General features: G+C 38.4%; 1 protein-coding gene across 1 annotated transcript in view; it reads right to left on the minus strand.

Annotated features, from left to right (window-relative positions):
* Positions 1-8,427: 8,427 nt before the first annotated feature.
* The window catches only part of LOC308418690 (centromere protein W-like), a gene marked incomplete at its 3' end in the record, with an annotated part of 58,295 nt that continues 47,483 nt past the window's right edge, over positions 8,428-19,239 (minus strand). The window contains exons 2-3 of the mRNA XM_080914107.1: positions 11,256-11,354; positions 8,428-8,751 (exon numbers count right to left, since the gene is read on the minus strand). Coding sequence (XP_080770233.1) covers positions 8,428-8,685 — 258 coding nt within the window. The 5' untranslated portion in view covers positions 8,686-8,751; positions 11,256-11,354. The remainder of the gene's footprint in view (positions 8,752-11,255; positions 11,355-19,239) is intronic.

A 19,239-nucleotide genomic window follows, 5' to 3' on the forward strand; every position in this document is an offset into this window, starting at 1 on the left:
ACCAGACTTGCTGCAATCGCACGAGGAAGTTTGTTGAAAGTGAAACAGAGTGAGATCTCAGGCCAGCATGCTGGGGTCGAGACTCATACACCACGCAGGGGTAGAGGAGTTCGACCCCGGCCTGAACTTGTAACGGGCTCATAAAGGCAAAAATCACAACGGAGGGGGAGGACAGGGGGAATGAGGAAATTCAAAAGGGGAAGAATCATACATTTTTTATCAGTACACCCCCAGGCACACCTAGGGCGTTGGAACATTCCACAGAGGTCATCCAGACCTTCTGTAGTATTTTGGGAACTCAAATCTCAAGAAAGTGGGATTTCCTGGGTGGGATTTCCTGGGAGCGATTTCCTGGGAGCGATTTCCTGCAGAGGAAATCCCTAGGGCAAGGAATCAGTGTCCTTTGACAACCTTTTACTTTTCATGACAACCTTTTACTCTTCACATCCAGTAGTGAGTTGTTCCATTTCCCGGAGTGTGTATATTTTCTGTTGTTGATATACAGCTTTAGTTCATGGTAGTCAGGTAAAACGCAGGGTATTATTTCAGTTTTCTTTTATCTGTTGAGACTTGCTTTGTAAGAGACCTCAATTAGGGCTGAAGAGATGGTTCAGTGGTTAAGAGCATTGACTGCTTGCTCTTCAAGAGGTCTTACATTCAATTCCCAGCAACCACATGGTGTTCACAACGAGCTGTGATGGGATCCAATGCCCTCTTTTGTTGTGTCTGAGGACAGCTACAATGAACTCATATTCAATAAATAAATAAATAAATCTTTTTTTAAAGGACCCCAATTTGCCAGGAACCTCCTGGCCTAGAGAGGGTAGAGACAGGACACAGAGTAGGACTCTGGTGTGGCTTTAAAGTCTAAGGGCTTCCAGACATTCTAGCTCTCTAACTATGCTGAAATGTGGATAACTTCTAAAAAGCTCTAAAAACTTTCTTGCTCTTTCTGAGAGTAAAAGGCTGCTGGCTTAGGCAATTGACATCTGTAACCTAACAATGGGGGTCTGGGGTGGGGGGTGGGGGTTAGGGATTAAGGATTAAGTAATGTGGTTTCTGTTCTATCTCAGCAGGAACTGCTTGGCTCTAACTTTCAGCCAGCTAGTAAATGGGACACTTTGGAAAGTGATTGGCGTTTATAGGATTATCATTGAGAATTAAGTTGTAAACCGTTTCCAATGAAAGCTATTTAAATAAGGGAAAAGCAGAAAGTTCCTAAGTGGAGGCAAGGGAAAAGTTCTCTTCTTGCTTCTCCTCTTTGTCTAAGAAGTGTTCTGTCCAAAAGAGTTCTCAGCTCAGTTCTTACGCTTCTCTTTTGTCCTCAGCACTTACACATCTTTCAGAATACATTGTAAGACCCCCAAGATATCTGCCTAGATGCACTAGATTGCTGCAATAGCAAGAGGTTTATTTTGATCCGATGGGTTGCTCAGCCTCACAGGGAGAGTCAACCCCTAACTCAAAAAGCACACATCTTTTATACTTTTTTTTGTGAGGAGGGTAAACTACTATATTACAATTGGTCAGCAAAGCAGCAGCATAATTTTCAGAAAAGGGAGGGAGAAAGAGGGGAGAAATTTTTGACATGAAGGTTGTTGACAATTTGCAGTTCTTCCCAGAATTCAGTACAGGAAGGGGGTGGGGGAGTTGTTCCAAAAGCAGTTATTTTTGTTGTTGTTGTTGTTGTTGTTTGTTTGTTTTGTTTTGTCTTAACTCAGCCTGGTCAGCATAACCTAGTTATTTTAACCTGTCCACTAAAACTTTGTTTTTACATTTTAAAAATCTTATTTATACATTCTCAAAAACTTTGAGAGATTTAAGCTGATGATGATGTATATTTGGACTTTTCTATGAGACCTTGTGGCTGTCGGCCAGTAAATTCTGTCCTCAAAAATGGGTTTTTGAAAAGTCTCCGAGCCCCTAAAAACTTTGTTTCTACAACATGATCACATGTTAAAAAGTTCACCACAAGTTCACACATAAAATCAAATCATAAATTGAAATAAAAGTTTACAACAGAGAAAGTTTACATGCATATCCACTAGGAGTAATTATCTAGCTAAACATTCATCACTTGTCACAGCTCCACAGGTTCACTGAGAGTTAAAAAACATAACTAAGTTATTAGTGAAGTTTTGTATAGATAAGCCCAGTCAATATTTTATCTTCTGTCCTAGAACCTATAGTAAATCATTAGTTCCCTTTTTATGACCTTTGGTTAATTGTTTTACAACTTCTTAGAATGTGCTCTGGGCAGTAGAAAGTCTGCTTGCTATCATGGGAGACTGACAAGAGTTCTTTCTCAAGGAAGTTTTGATGAGAAAAGGACCTAATAACAATCCCATTATAAAACAGCTTAATAATCACTGATATAATTTTAGGAATTCTTATAGGATTATCATTGATAATTAAGAAGTTATCTATCTTGTCTATATAGCACTACTACAAGACAGATCTGCAGAGATCTGCTAATACCTAGTGACTGCTATATATGTTTAATAATAACAGGAAAACCATATTAATAGCAGGAATTTTTCCTAAAATGATAATCTCCTGGGCCTTGGTTGTCAGAGCTTCATCATAGATATAATCTAAAGCAAAGTCATTTCAGGAAGATCACCTGATAGTTACTAGCTTGTTCTATAATTGGCTCATGACACCAATTATTGTTTGCAGCATCTCTTTAAGAGGTTAAATAAAAGGATGATTTTTTTCATTAAGGGATACAGTTTTGGGGTCCTCTGTTCTGACTGATGGATTATGTTGTATAACCATGTCTTCATGTACATGTCTCTTCCCAAAATGTATCTTATTTTAATCATATGCATGGCCAATTATGCATAGGTATGGTAAGTTGGAGATTTTGCCTAAAATTTTACTGTAAGGACAGTTTGATTTGCTGAGTATCCACCCAAAAGCAGTCTAGGCCTGGCTGCTCATAGTTCTGGGTTATGTTCTAATATGTGTTCAAATAGAAACAAGGCATTGAAAGGAGTTGTCAAAAGGAGTAACTTTTTTAAAAGTGAATATATGTGTAGATCAATGCATGTTTGTGTTCTATGTTCTAATTAGTTGCTAGATGCATTGTTTAGAGAGGTAAGTATGTGCAGCCCAAGCAAAGTGGAGCCCAGGGTTGCTAAGATATTTCCTATGCTTGCAAGTCTGTCTCAGGGATCAGCAGTCTTTCATTCTGTTGTACTTGTTAGTCTTTTCCTCATGCTTGCCATCCCAAGTTTGTCAGGAAGCTGTTCCAAACATGCCCCATATTCAACCTGGTAAAGAGAAAGGGCAACAGCTCTTTCCTCTGGTGCCTGTATCTTTTAGGAAAGAATTTATTTGGGTCAGTTCTACTCATATCCCACTTGCAAAAAGCAAATCACATATCTTTGAGGTCAGCCTGATCTACAGAGTGAGTTACAGGACAGTCAGGGCTACACAGAAAACTCATTCTCAAAAACAACAACAAAGATGTTTCAATTTTCTAAATGAGGAATTTGAACACTTTCACCAAAGATATGGGAGTAGTCAATAGGTGGATGAAAAGATACTAATATTATTAGTCATTAGAGAAATTCAAATCAAATCAAAACAAAATATTGCTACTCATTAAAATTAAACACTGTCACTAAAAGCACCAATATAATGCAGGTCTGGAGCAAAAAAATGTACAAAATGATGTTGGAATAGTTTGTTGTGCCAGAAAGTAAAGACACTATTAAGGGTTAATAATGGAGACACATACAAAAACAAAATAATGTAAAGCAGGTATAAACAGGCTTTTTTGATTAAAGATGAGACCATCTAAGCATCAAAATGAATTATACTGCCAAGCATTGTGGATGCCTAAAAATAAATACTTGCTGTTTAGCTTTCTTCTGTGGGGATAGAGTTGATTTTTTTTTAACTGAACAAGTCACTTTTCCTTTATTGCATATTTTTATATTAACTAGAAATGTTTTAAAGTTAAATTAAGCATACAGGCCAAAGCTACTCCAACTTTACAAGAGATAGGTCTTTGACAAAATTTTCCTTCTGGTACTTTATCTTATTATATACAGCTTCAAACAAGTCAAGAACAGAGATCCCAATTTGACGATTAACTGAAAAACCTTTCTAATAGAAATTGAATACTGTTCACTGGTAGCACAGTTCCCGGGCATCCATGAGACGCTGGGTTCAAGCCTAACAACACTAAAACTACAAGATCACAGGAGGAAATCAGAAGTGAGAAGAACAGGGGGAAAATAAGTAAATGCTACAGATGGCTTTTTAGTAAAATAGTGACTCTGCTTTAGGAGTCTTATACAAATAATGTGTATAAAATAAAGACATTCTTCAGTTCAGAATTCCATCAAGATTAATAAACTCAATGTTACCAATTTAATATTTCTAAATTAATCTTTGTGTTAGCTTCTCAAAACCCTGCTATTCTGGGAGTTCAGGAAGACCATGGATATATACATACACATGTGCACGCAAAGATATGCACAGACTTGTACATTCTTACTATCTATGTGTAATTGGAGTAATTAATGCTTCTTCTTCAATACCTTCCATTCAAAGTCAAGTTCTTGTTTCAGAATTTAAAACCTGCACATTTTTGATGTTTCAATGAGGCTCTTGCCTTGGAAAAATATACATTCTATTCAAAAAAATAATAAAGAAATATAAGACAAAGCTGTGAGATTAACTTAAGACAACACAAGTACTGACAGCATGTGAAAGCCTTCAGGATGAACGTGGGTTTTTTGTCAAATCCTAACTAGCAGTATATATAAAACTGAGAGATCATGAAAGTATCCCAACTATATATTCCTGATAACAGAACCACTCACAGAAGACTGTCAGAACCACTTCATGAAAGCAAAGGTAAATAAAAAAATATCTGCAAAGCCATTGTCCATTAAAGCCTTGCACACGCCCCTCTTGGTAGTGATCTCTGACTTCAAAGCTCATGTTTCAAAATGTCATAAGTAATTTAACCACATTACTTTTCCAAATGTTTCCTTACCTTGAAAGTCTATAATTGACTACAGTGTGCATTTTCCTGTTCCAATGTTACATTACCATACATTAAAGGGTATTTAGGGACTTTCTACAGTGTGCTATCTTGTAGGACCTGGAGCAAGGCCTCTTCAAAGAGAAGTGGCAGCTTCCAGAATAAGACGCAGCTCCAACACTGAGCTCTCCGCACCTCCCTTTCCCTGGGTCAACTTATTTCTGCCTTCAAGTCAAGTCTGAATTTTTTTTTTGATACACTTCTGCTGACTTTGTGATCTGGCATGGGCAATGTCGCCTTTAAAGGGAACCTTGACCACAGAATCTCTCTCCTTGTTCTGAGAATTAAGATTAACTTAAAATATTTTCTAGTAGAAATTTACAAGAGATTTTTAACTCTCAATTGGCACCTTCTGACCTTTTCCTACTTTAGACTCCATTTCATTGGTGACTATTGTTTTAATCAGTTCCTCTACAGACATTATTTCTCCAGTTCTGATTCTTTCACATAAACTTGATTCTTTATCCTTGGCTTTTCTTCCTGTTTGTGAATAACTACATAAAACCAACCACCTCACCTGCTTTTACTAATTTTAAATAATGCCTCCCCTTGCTCAGACAGGCTTTTTGGTATTGTATATTTTTGCATACTCTGTGGTGTGTACTATTTTAGTCTCTACAGAAAGGGATCTTTATATTAGGTTGACATCCAAGTTTCTAATTCAATTTCCACAAAAAAAATTTTTTTTCTTTACCTTTTCACAACTGGCCTAAAAAACAAAGATTTTCTGTTTTGTCTATACTTTTGTGTTTGACGGGAGTGAACCTAACATGGCTAACCCTAGCCCTAACCCTAATACTCAGGTGGCTGATACAGTCTAGCTTGGGTTTGCTACGTAATTTCACAAGGTTTCATTTTAGATTCCTATATGGCAAATCACTTATTAAGAAAAAAAAGCCAATCTGATACAATCACTTTGCAAATAAACTTGATTTGCTTTTGTTAAAAATTCTGTGTGGAGATATACATACACACACACACACACATATGTGTGTGTATATATGTATATATATATACTTATATATTTACATATATATATATATATATATATATATATATATATATATATATATATATATATATATATAATGTAAGTACTACTACATGTGTACATCCATTTCTGCCATGGTAGGCACAGAGGTCGAAGAACAACTTAGGGAGTTGAATCTCTCCTACTAAACATGGCTTCTGGGTACCAAACTTAAAGCAGAAGGCTAGCATGGCACATCTGTCTTTAGCTGCTAAGCCATCTCAGCCACTGCATACATTTATTTTTAAATAAAAACTGTAATATATGCCATTAGAACGTGGCTATTTCTTATTTTTAATTTTTAAAGTATTTATCTGTAGATTACATCTTAAAAATTACATTTAAAAATCCTTCAAAATTACTACAGTCTTTCCCCCATATAATGTGTATTTCCTAAATCTTTGTAAGCTGAAGCTGAATAATGTAATATAAATGTCATCAGAACTCACTTATGAATTCTGTGAGATCAGACTATGTGAATACTCTGATCTTTGGACTTTCACCACCATAACTGAAACAAATAAACTTGTTTATAAGCTTCTTGGTGTATGGCAATTTGTAATAGGAACCCCAGCACAGACAAAAGCCACTGCACAATGTGTGTAAATTAAACCTACATAATCCTGTCAAAAAATCAAAATAACAAAAAATTGTTTACTAGAATGCAAATAAAATTCCTTTCATACACTGTTAGTAAAAGTGGATACGGATCTCCCCACTGGGGAGGCAACCTTCTGGGTCCTCAATCTGTGGCTCGCATTGCCAATCTGGAAAAGGCAAAGGCTAAAGAACTCACCACTAAACTGGGTTAAATGTGCACTAAGTTTTCTGCACATAAATATAATTACAAAATTATCTTCCAAAAAAACAAAATAGATATGGGCTGGAGAGACGGCTCAGTGGTCAAGATCACTGACTGCTCTTCCAGAGGTTCTGAGTTCAAATCCCAGCAACCACATCATGGCTCACAACCATTTGTAATGGGATCTGATGCCCTCTTTTGTGTGTCTGAGGACAGCTACAGCATACTTATATATAATAAATAAATAAATCTTTTTAAAAATAAAATAAAATAATAAAATAAAATTTAAAGTGGATACAATCGCTCTACCATAGTCTAGGTATTTAGTTTCTGTTTGGTCGGTTTTTTAAAGGTTAAGCATATACTTGCCATTTGACCCATCAAGCAAACTTCTAGGCATTTTTTTTCTAGAAAAAAAAATGAAACCTTATACACATTGTAAAACGGTGTTTACAACCATTCATAGAAATTTTATTTATAGCAAACCCCAAATTGGACAAAGCAAAGTTCTTCAGTAAGCAGACAGCTATACCAACTATGGTGCGTCCACATCACTCAGCAGTGAGCACGCAAGGACGGGACAGAACACACGGGCATCACACTAAGTGAAAAGCATCTCCAGTATCTATTTCTCACGTGCTTCTATGCTGGAGACTAACGCTGGAGGACAGCTGGGTAGAGAGGTAGTCTGGCAGAGGGCATGAGTGTAAGACAGAATCAGCAGGCTCTCTGTGGTGCTGGGAGAGTTCTACATTGGTCGTATATAATTGCATGACTCTGCACACATGATAAGATAGCACAGAGCTACATATATACTGTTCCAATTACCAAATTCTTGCTTTTGATATTTACACTATATGTTCTATATAAGCACTGAGGAACCTGGGTGTTTACTGTGGAATGAAGGTTTCTTTAGCTTTGCGACTGCATACCCTATCTAAGTTAACTCAACAAAAATTTAAAAGTGAAAACTGAGTAATATGCAATAGCTTCCAAAAGACTGCCATGGGAAAATGCCTTAGCTACTAAATCCTGTGACTGAAGAAACACATCAGTTTGATTCATGGCTTCTTACTTGTGGTTCACAGACAGAAACTAGTTTGTAAAAATTTTAGCTGATGCTTAATCTTCTAGTTAAGAAATTTTACTGTAACTACTTGTGTAATACCAAACCAGTGCTTTGTGAATGCATCCAAAATTAACATATTTTAAATGTACCCAGATTTTACTGTACATTACTTTCTCAGAAATTAAACTCATTGCATAATTCTGGCTAAATTCAAAAACATAAATTTCAGTTTAAGGAGTACATGTCTCTTCAATCTATTCAATATCGAATTATTTCATTTTTGATACACTATGCAACACAGCATCACAAAAGAAACTCAGATTCCATTAATGAATAAAGCATAATTCCTTAAAAGAAATAAAATGTACACACAATGTTTTAATAATCCACAATATAAACTGATACATACAAAGTGATCTGTTATGACTTAACACATCATATAATTTTTAAGCACATGGCGACACCTAACCTCTGCTCTTCTTCAGAATTACCTTAGCTGCAGCCAATACATGATCCTTTTTGATAACTCCAGATTTACTTTCACAAGCATTCGTCCTGAACTCTTTGGCCAATCGCTGAACAAAGAGTAGGCAATTCAAATGGATCAGGAGGTCGCAGCGGGTCTCCAAATGGAGCCCTGGCTTCTTCTGCTTCAAGATGCGCTTGAGGAAGGTGTGCGGCGCCCTGTGCTTTATCCGCCTCAGGACTGTGGTGGAGGCCATCTTCGCGGCCAGTCGCACTTCCCTAAGCCCTGGCTTCCAGGATCGCGGGGCAGCTCAACACGAAACCTGATTTGTTTTTTAGAATAGAAAAAAAGGTGAGGTTTCAAACACCATGTTTAATGTAAGAACTGATTACTTAAAAGAAAGGAAAGGCTGAGATGTGACTCAGTGCTTGCATAGTATACATGAAGCCCTGGGTTTAATCTCTTGTACTACATAAATCAATAGTGGTGAATCGTATCTGTAATCCCAACTTTTGGTAGATAAAGGCAGGAATAAGTAATTTAAATTTAAGTACATCCTCAAATCTCCAACTACATGAGAAGTTCAAGCCAGCCTAGAATACATGAGCTCCTGTCTCAAAAAGGGACTGAGCTGTATTTCCTGAAAATCAAATAACACTATTAGATCAAAGTTCTTTCTCTCTTTATGTGTCTCTCTTTCTCTGTTTCGTGTGTGTGTGGGGGTGTGGTGTTGATAGTTTATTATATACTTTAGGCTAGCCTCAAATTCATAATTTCATGCCTTAGTCTCCTATGTGCTGAAATTACAGGCATGTACTATACTATGCTCAGCTTCTCTAAAGTGAATTAAAAACTGCAAATACCATTGGAAGATGTAAATGTGAATCAATAGTAGTTAATTAACATGTCAGTAAAGGGATTATAAATTTGTTACTATAATTGATATTTTATTATTGAGGTTTTATTTTTTTATTTTTATTTTTATTTATTTTATTTTATTTTATTTTTTTTTTTGAGGCATTCTTGATGTGTTGCACATGCTGGCCTCAAACTCATAGAAATCTTGCCTTGGCCTTCTGGATGCATGGTAGCATTGTCAAATTATTAAATAACTTTCAAACATATTTTTTAGTTTGTTTAATTACTATCTTAGGAAGTGTGGTTATAATCGATTCTCTTCTTAAAATGATTGGTATGTATGAAATGATTTACACACACACTAAAAGAACAAACAAACAAAAACAAAATAAATATAATCTAAAAAAAATTTAAGAGGTTTCTGGGGAAGGATATGCCATCAAAGAAATTAGTGACTGGCTTGCAAGATGTACAGAAAAGTTCTTGCTGCAAAGCCTGATGACCTGAGTTAAATTCCCAGGACCCATATGGTAAAAGGAAAGAACCAACTCCTGCAGGTTATTTTCTGACTTGCACACACACACGGACCCGGACACAAAAATCATAAATGATTGTTTTAAATAGGACTTGTATGACTCAGCCCCTTCCATTTTATTTATTTAGGTTTTTACATTTTTATGCATATGTCTGTACATTTATGTGAATGCATGCCAAATATATGCCATGGTCTCAGAGGCCAGATTCTCTGGACCTTAAGCTGCAGGCAACTGTGAGCTGTTTGACATGGGTGCCAGGAGCCAATTCTGCTCCACTAGAAAAGCAGAATACAGTAGTCTCTGAGAGGGAGCTACTAGCAAATAATGGTTAGGTAAATACTGTAGCCCCTGCTGCCACTTTTTGACTGAGCAGTAGAAAAATTTAAAAGAAAATATACCACATACATGCCAGGCTTAGGCTTGAGAAATTTCACATATACTCAGTTTTACACTCAAGCAACCTTTTATAGTGGGTCATCCTCCATTCGATTTGAAGGGGGCCGGGAAGTGTTGCATACATCACAATTATCTTTCCCAAGTCAGATTTTGAGTAAGTAAATCCTTTGGGAATCCCAGACTAGGAGATGAATGACCCGACCAGCAGGTCCAGTTATTCAGGGTCCCGAAGAGGCCTTTGTCCTGAAAGTCATGGGGGCAAGAGAGAAAGGAAGCCAAGAGCGAAAAGAATGACAAGAGTCAGTCTAGATGGTGTCAAGGCTTCATTGAGGGTTTGGTGCTTACAGCTTATATAGGCTGGGCAAAAAGGGGGAAGCAGGGTGCAGTGGCATTTTTACAGCATCTACGTGACAGGAAGAGGGTGGTGCTGCAAGTTACAGGTTAACAGTCAGGTATGCGTTTCAGGATATCTTATCTTGCCGCCTAGCAGCTAATCTCGGCAGAATCTCATTGTGGTATTCCTCGGAAAGGTCAGGCTCTCACGGGTGGGGGTGTAGGTACTGCATTGACCAGTTCTAAGGTGGCTGCTGTGCAGCCATTTTCTTAAGCATGGTTCTCAGGCATGGCTCCCTACAGATGAATCTTAACTAGTCTGAACAGTCATGAAGGTCCCACTTAGATTAACAAGAGCCTGGTTTATACAAGCCCATGAAATAAAATGCTAGCCATACTTGGCATTGTGGTGTGTACTTGTGACTCCAGAACTCAGGAAGTAGAATCAGGAGGATATTTAATTCAAGTACTATGTAATAAGACCCTGCCTCAAAAGTAATCCATCCATTCACTAAGAATTGTATATGTACATGTTCCCACATGGGGGCACATGTATGTACATGTATATGTGAACATGTGTGTACATACTTGTAGGAGTAGAAGACAATCTCAAATACCATTCAAGCCATACACTTTTTTTTTTTTTTTTTTTTTTTTTTTTTTTTTTTTTTGAGACAGGTTCTCTCATTGGCCTGGAACTCACCAAGTATGATTAGGATGTTTTCCTTAGAGAAACAGCTGGATTTCAAGATAACTCCTGAAGTGCATGTGCCAACATGGAGATCCAGAGCAGCATATCTTTCTGTGTTGATAGAAGTTATGGAAGAGTATCTGTTATTAGGAAAGTTGTGGCTTTTGCTAGAAGGTGTCTTGGTTCCTGAAACAAGTTGTGGTTTTTTCCAGTTCCTAAGTTTAACCTGAAGGAATCTGGATACAAAATGGAATTTGTAATGTTAGGTTGGGCCCTTCAGTGGTCATGGTGACTCTTCACAATAAAAATCCTAAGGCAGAGTGGATAACAAAAATGGCTAGATTATGGAAGAGTCTCCGGGGGAAAGGAAGCCCGACTCTAGACTAGAGAGTTCAGGGTATAGGGCAGGGTATACCAGTCATACCCTTGTAACAGGTAGGGACTAAGGAATTCTGGGGAAACCTGGAGGCCATGTCTGTTTTAATATGTTAAGCAGGCAATTCAACTATTTGTCCTAAGTTTAAAACAACATTTCTGAAACAAAACATTTCTGACCAAGCTTAAGAATCTTTAATGCCACAGATGTGCAGAAGGGGTTATTAGTTCCCCTGGAGCTAGAATAACAGGCAGTTGTCCTTCAAGGTCCTGAGAACTGAACATGGTTCCTATGAAAGAGTAGTAAGTGCTCTTATCACTGAACCATCTCTCCGACTTTTCAAATTTCTTGTTATCAAACTCATATTATATACTTGAAATGTTGTTATAAATGAGAATTATCTTGGTCACTTTCTTTTTTTTCTTCATTTGTTTTTAATTGAACAAAAAAACAAAGATAAATGTACAGATTTTGAGCATTTTTGCATAAAAGTATACGAATACATTTTTGTCACTACTTGGTTTTTTTAAGGTTTGATAGTGTGCATTAAGATCTTACTAGTTACAATGAGCATAAAGTACATGTAAAACAAGAGGTAACCTAGAATTAGTCAAAGTTTTCTTGGTGTGTAATGCATAATGGTTTTTTATTTTCTTCTTCTTTTTTTTTTTTTTTTTTTTTTTTTTTTTCTTGAACTTCAAATAGTCTGTGAGTTGTTTCTGGGATGTTCAGAGCTTCCTGAGGTTAGTATCCAATTATCAGTGACTGCATATTATGTCTGTTCTTTTGTGACTGGGTTATCTCACTCAGGAAGATATTCGCTAGATATTCGCTAGATGCATCCATTTTCTTAAGAATTTCATAAAGTCGGGCTGGAGAGATGGCTCAGCGGTTAAGAGCACTGACTGCTCTTTCAGAGGTCCTGAGTTCAATTCCCAGCAACCACATGGTGGCTCACAACCATCTGTAATGGGATCTAATGCCCTCTTCTGGTGTGTCTGAAGACAGCTACAGTGTACTCACATAAAATAAGTAAAATCTTAAAAAAAAAAAAAGAATTTCATAAAGTCATTGTTTCTGATAGCTGAATAGTACTCCATTGTGTAAATATACCACAATTTTTGTATCCATTCATCTACTGAAGGACATCTGGGTTCTTTACAGCTTCTGATTATTATAAATAGAGCTGCTATGAACATTGTGGTGAATGTGTAATAGTTGTATGTTGGAGCTTCTCTGGGGTAAATGCCCAGACGTGGAATAACTGGGTCTTTAGGTAGTACTATGTCCAATTTTCTGAGGAATCGCCAGACTGATTTCCAGAGTGGTTGTACAAGTTTACAATCCCACCAACAGTGGAGAGTGGTTCTCTTTCTCCAAATCCTCACCAGCATCTGCTGTCATCTGAATTTTTTATCTTAGCCATCTCACTGGTGTGAGGTGGAATCTCAGGGTTGGTTTGATTTGCATTTCCCTAATGGATAATGATGTTGAGCACTTACTTAGATGCTTCTCAGTCATTCAATACTCCTCAATTGAGAACTTATTATATAGCTCTGTACCCCATTTTTCAATAGGGTTGTTTGATTCTGTGGCGTCTAGCTTCTTGAGTTCTTTGTATACCTTGGATATTAGGCCTCTATCTGATGTGGGGTTGGTAAAGATCTTTTCCCAATCAGTTGGCTGCCGTTTTATTTTCTTGACAGTGTCCTTAGCCTTACAGAAACTTTGCAATCTCATTAAGTTCCATTTGTCAATATTTGACGTTAGAGCATGCATGAGCCATTGGTGTTCTGTTCAGGGAATTTTCTCCTGTGCCTATGTGTTCTAAGGCTTTCTCTACTTTCTCTTCTAATAGTTTCAGTGTACCTGGTTTAATGTGGAGATCTTTGATCCACTTGCACTTGAGCTTTATACAAGGAGCTAAAAAAGGGTCTATTTTCATTCTTCTGCATGCTCAGTGCCAGTTGGTGTGGCACGTTCCTCGACCAGCGAGGAAAGACAACCACCACCAGAGGATTCTTCTCAGATCACGCTTTATTGTGGGAGCCTCTTGATTGAAGGGGAGAGCAGGAAGCAAGGGGCCCGAACTACCCTAGCTGTCCGCTTATATAGGGAGAAGTTCATACAAGGCTTGCCATGATTGGTTGTCACCAGTCTGCTGACACCAGAGGCCTCGGGATTGGCCGGAGATAGGTTATATACTGCGCATGAGAAGGGTGCAGCGCCTTAGCCAACAAGAACATTACTATATATGGAATTGTTTACCTCAAGCCATGAGAGAGCCAGCGCCATCTTGTAATGGCGTCCGCATTCGGCTCCCCACAAGTTTGATCAACACCATTTGTTAAAGAGGCTATCCTTTCTCCATTGGATGTTTACAGCTCCTTTGTCAAAAATCAAGTGACCATATATGTGAGGGCTCATTTCTGGATCTTCTATTCTATTCCATAGATCCACTTGCCTATCTCTGTACCAGTATCATGCCGTTTTTAGCACAATTGCTTTGTAATATAGCTTGAGGTAAGGGATAGTGATTCCCATAGATGTTTTCTTGTTGTTGAGGATAGATTTCGCTATTCTAGGTCTTTTGTTATTCCAGATAAAATTGCACATTGCTCTTTCCAACTCTATGAAGAATTGGGTTGGAATTTTGATGGGGATTGCACTGAATCTGTAGATTGCTTTTGGTAAGATGGCCATTTTTACAATGTTGATCCTTTTAATCCATGAGCATGGGAGATCTTTCCATTTTCTGAGATCTTCCTCGATTTCCTTCTTTAGAGGTTTGAAGTTCTTGTCATACAGGTCCTTCACTTACTTACGTAGAGTTACACCAAGGTATTTCATACTTTTTGTGACTATTGTGAAGGGTATCTTTTCCCTAATTTCTTTCTCTGCATGTTTGTCCTTTGAGTAGAGGAAGGCTACTGATTTGTTTGAGTTAATTTTATATCCAGCCACTTTGCTGAACTTGTTTATCAGCTGTAAAAGTTCTCTGGTGGAATTTTTGGGGTCACTTAAGTACACTATCATGTCATCTGCAAACAGTGATGTTTTAATTCTACCTTTCCAATTTGTATCCCTTTGATTTCCTTTTGCTGTCTAATTGCCCCGGCCAGGACTTCCAGTACTATGTTGAATGGGTAGGGGGAGAGTGGGTAGCCTTGTCAAGTCACTGATTTTAGTGGGATTGTTTCAATTATGCCACTGTTAAGTTTGATGTTGGCTGTTGGTTTGCTGTATATTGCTTTTATTGTGTTTAAGTATGGGCCTTGGGTTCCTGTTCTTTCTAAGACTTTTAACATGAAGGGGTGTTGAATTTTGTCAAATGCTTTCTTCACATCTAGTGAGATGACCATGTGGTTTTTTTCTTTGAGTTTGTTTATATGGTGGAGTCCGTTGATGGATTTCCGTATATTAAACCATCCCTGCATCCAAGGGATGAAGCCTACTTGATCATGGTAATTGATCATTTTGATGTGTTCTTGGATTCGGTTTGCAAGGATTTTGGTGAGTATTTTTGCAGCAATGTTCATAAGTGAGATTGGTCTGAAATTCTCTTTCCTTGTAGGGTCTTTGTGTGGTTTAGGAACGAGGGTTATTGTAGCTTCAAAAAATAAGTTAGGTAGTGTTCCATCTGATCTTATTTTGTGAAATAGTTTGGAGAGTTAGGTCATCAATAAATGTATGATAATATTCTGCACTGAACCCATCTGGATCTGTGCTTTTTTTGGTTGGGAGGCTTTTGATGACTGCTTCCATTTCTTTAGGTGTTATGGGATTATTTAGATGGGTTAGCTGGTCCTCATTTAACTTTACTACCTGGTATCTGTCTAGGAATTCATCCATTTCCTCCAGGTTTTCCAGCTTTGTTGAGTATAGGTTTTTATAGTAGGATCTGATGATTTCTTGAATTTCCTCAGTTTCAGTTATTATGTCTCCACTTTCATTTCTGATTTTGTTAATTTGGATACTCTGTCTTTGCCCTCTAGTTAGTCTGGCTAGGGTTTATCAATCTTGTTAATTTCCTCAAAGAACCAGCTCTTGGTTTTGTTGATTCTTTGAATGGTTCTTTTTGTTTCTATTTGGTCTATTTCTGCTCTAAGTTTGAATATTTCTTGCCATCTACTCCTCTTGGGTGTATCTCCTTCCTTTTGTTTTAGAGCTTTCAACTGTGCTGTCAAGTTGCTAGTGTATGCTCTCTCCAGTTCCTTTTTGGAAGCACTCAGAGATATGAGTTTTCCTCTCAGTACTGCTTTCATTGCATCCCATAGGTTTGGGTGTGTCGTGTTTTCATTTTCATTGAATTCTAGAAAATCCTTAATTTCTTTCTTTATCTCTTTTTTGACCCTGCTACCGTTTAATAGAGCATTGTTTGGTTTCTTTGTGTACAGGGCTTTTTGTTGTCTTTGTTATTAAAGACCAGCCTTAGACCATGGTGATCTGAAAGGATGGATGGGAGTATTTCAATCTTCTTGTATCTATTGAGGCTCGTTCTGTGTCCAATTATGTGGTCAATTTTGGAGCAGGTGCCGTGAGGTGCTGAGAAGAAGGTGTATTCTTTTGTCTTAGGATGATATGTTCTGTAGATATCTATTAATTCCAATTGGTTCATAGCCTCTGCTACTTTTACTGTGTCCTTGTTCAGTTTCTGTTTCCATGATCTGTCCATTGGTGAGAGTGGGATATTGAGGTCTCCCACTATTATTGTGTGGGGTGCAATGTATTTTTTGAGCTTTAGTAGGGTTTCTTTTATGAATATGGGTACTCTTGTATTTGGACCATATATGTTAAAGATTGAGAGTTCCTCCTGACAAATTTCCGCTGTAATGAGTAAAAAGTGTCCTTCCTTATCTTTTTGGATAACCTTTGGTTGAAAATCTACTTTATTCGATATTAGAATGGCCACTCTAGCTTGCTTCTTGGGGCCGTTTGCTTGGAAAGTTTTTTCCCAGCCTTTTACTCTGAGATAGTGTCTGTCTTTGTCTCTGAGATGAGTTTCCTGTATGCAGAAAAATGCTGGGTTTTGTTTATGTATCCAGTCTCATAGCCTATATCTTTTTATTGGGGAATTGAGTCCATTTATGTTAACAGATATCAAGGAATAGTGGTTGCTGTTTCCTGCTATTTTTGCTTTTGGAGGTAGAATTGTGCCTGTGTGCCTTTCTTCCTTAGGAAGTTTTCTTGTTTTCACTAGAGTGTAGTTTCCCTCCTTGTATTGGGTTTTCCACCTATAATTTGTTGTTGTGCTGGGTTTGTGGTCAGATATTGAGTAAATTTAGTTTTGTCTTGGAATATCTTGGTCTCCCCATCTATGGTGATTGAGAGTATTGCTGGGCACAGCAGCTTGGGCTGACACTTGTGTTCTCTTAGGGTCTGCATGATGTCTGTCCAGGATCTTCTAGCTTTCATAGTCTCTGTTGAGAAATCGAGTGTAATTCTGATTGATCTGCCTTTATATGTTACATGACCTTTTTCCCTTACTGCTTTTAGTATTCTTTCTTTGCTTTGGGCACTTGGTGTTTTGACTATTATGTGTCAGGAGGAATTTCTTTTCTGGTCCATTCTATTTGGAGTTCTGTAGGCTTCTTTTATGCTCATGGTCATCTCATTCTTAAGGGTAAGGAAGTTTTCTTTCAAGATTTTGTTAAAGATATTTACTGTGCCTCTTAGTTGATATTCTTCACCCTCTTCTATCCCTATTATCCTTAGGTTTGATTTTCTCATTGTGTCCTGGATCTCCTGGACATTTTGGGTTAGGAGCTTTTTGGTTTTTGCATCTTCTCTGACTGTTTTGTCTGTTTTCAATGTTGTCTTCAGTCCCGAGATTGTCTTTTCCATCTCTTGTAGTTTGTTGGAGATGCTTGCATCTGTGACTCCTGATTTCGTTTTTAGGTTTTCTACCTCTAGGGTTGTCTCTTTTAGTGTTTTCTTTATTGTTTCCATTTCCGTTTTAAATTCCTTCTTCATTCCTTCATCTCTTTGGTTCTGTTCTCCTCTAGTTCTTTGAGTGTTTTTCTTGTTTCCTCTTTAAAAGCTTCTAATTCTTTATGCTTTTCCTTCCATTCTTGTTTAAGGATCTCTATTATCATCTTGAGGTTTGATTTCGCGTCTGAGTCTTCTTTTTCTGGAGTGTTGGGTATTCTGCTGTTTGCTGTGATGGGAGAGCTGGGTTCTGGTGTTGCCAGGTTGTCTTGGTTTCCCTGGGGTACGTTCTTTTGTTTTCCTCTTGCCATCTTGTTGTCTGTTATTATACATGGACTTGTTGTCAGTGATTGGTTCTCGTCTTTCCCTTGTACCTGGCCTGTGTTCCTGGATCTCCACTGTTCCTGGTGGTAGATGACCTGAGCGCCTGTTCTGTATGTACGAGCTGGAAACACATACCCCAAAGCAGGGTTCCTGCTCCCCTGAACCAATCGGGGAGCAAGGGGGTAGGTGCATTTTCTGTGTGCTTGGCACAGACCTCTCTGTTCTTTGGCTACTCAGAGCACAGTCTCACCAGGCCTGTGTCCCTGGATTCCCACTGTTCCTGGTGGCAGATGGCCTGAGCATCTGTTCTGCATGCATCGGCTGCAGGCTGGAAACAGACACCCCAAAGCAGGGTTCCTGCTTCCCTGAACCAACCAGGGTGGTTGCACTTTCCGAGTGCTCAGCAGAGACCTCTCTGCTCCCTTGCTACTCGGAACGCCTCTCTAGGCCTGTGTCGCTGGGTCTCTGCTGTTCCTGGTGGCAGATGGCCTGAACGTCTGTTCTGCACTCACGAGTTGCCTGCTGGAAATAGACACCCCAAAGCAGGGTACCTGCTTCCCTGAACCAACTGCGGGTGTGTGGAGTGCACTTTCCATGTGCTAGGCACAGACCTCTCTGTTCCCTGGCTACTCGGAGCACCATCTCACCATGCTTGTGTCCCTGGATATTCTCTTGGTCACTTTCACATTTACGAGGAAGCCAAAGATGTGGCAATAATAGTTGTTCTATTGATTATTATTATTATTATTGTTGTTGTTGTTGTTTTAATGAAAGGAAAGGGCTAGTAATCTCAGCCTCAGGGCACCAATAACTCCTCCCTGCCAAGAAGGAATGCCCCAATCTTATCTAGCCACAGTTCCTGGAATGTCTCCAGGGCACCAAGCAGCCCCTCCTCCCAGGAAGAAGTGTTCCATCCTTATCTGTCCTAGACCAGCTCGGGTAAACAACAGGGATCCCCCAGAGCCAGAGCGAGGATTGAAAAAAAAAAAAGGAGATATGGTTAGTTAAAGTTGCAGCATGACTTCGGCCCAACTTGAGACCTAAGCTTCATGGCCAAATAGAAGCTTGGTTTAATCCATCTCTTTTTAAATCACTTTAATTACATGCAAAAAAGTAACATCTGTTCTGAGACAGGGACCAAGCAACTTAACAACCAAAGATCCTGTAAACATCTTACTGGAAGTCAGGTGAAAAAGGTCCAAGACAAAAATAGATACTGCTGTGCCTACATCCCGAAATCTGCCCTGCCCAGAGCTGCATTCCTAAGGATACTGCCTGGAGCTTCAAATACGAATGTACTTCCCTATGCCACATTCTTAAAAGCCCTGCCCTGAATTTCAGACGTGGATGTACTTCTTTATAGTCCCA

This window comes from Micromys minutus, assembly GCF_963924665.1.
Source record: "Micromys minutus genome assembly, chromosome: 3".
Classification (NCBI taxonomy): Eukaryota; Metazoa; Chordata; class Mammalia; order Rodentia; family Muridae; genus Micromys; species Micromys minutus.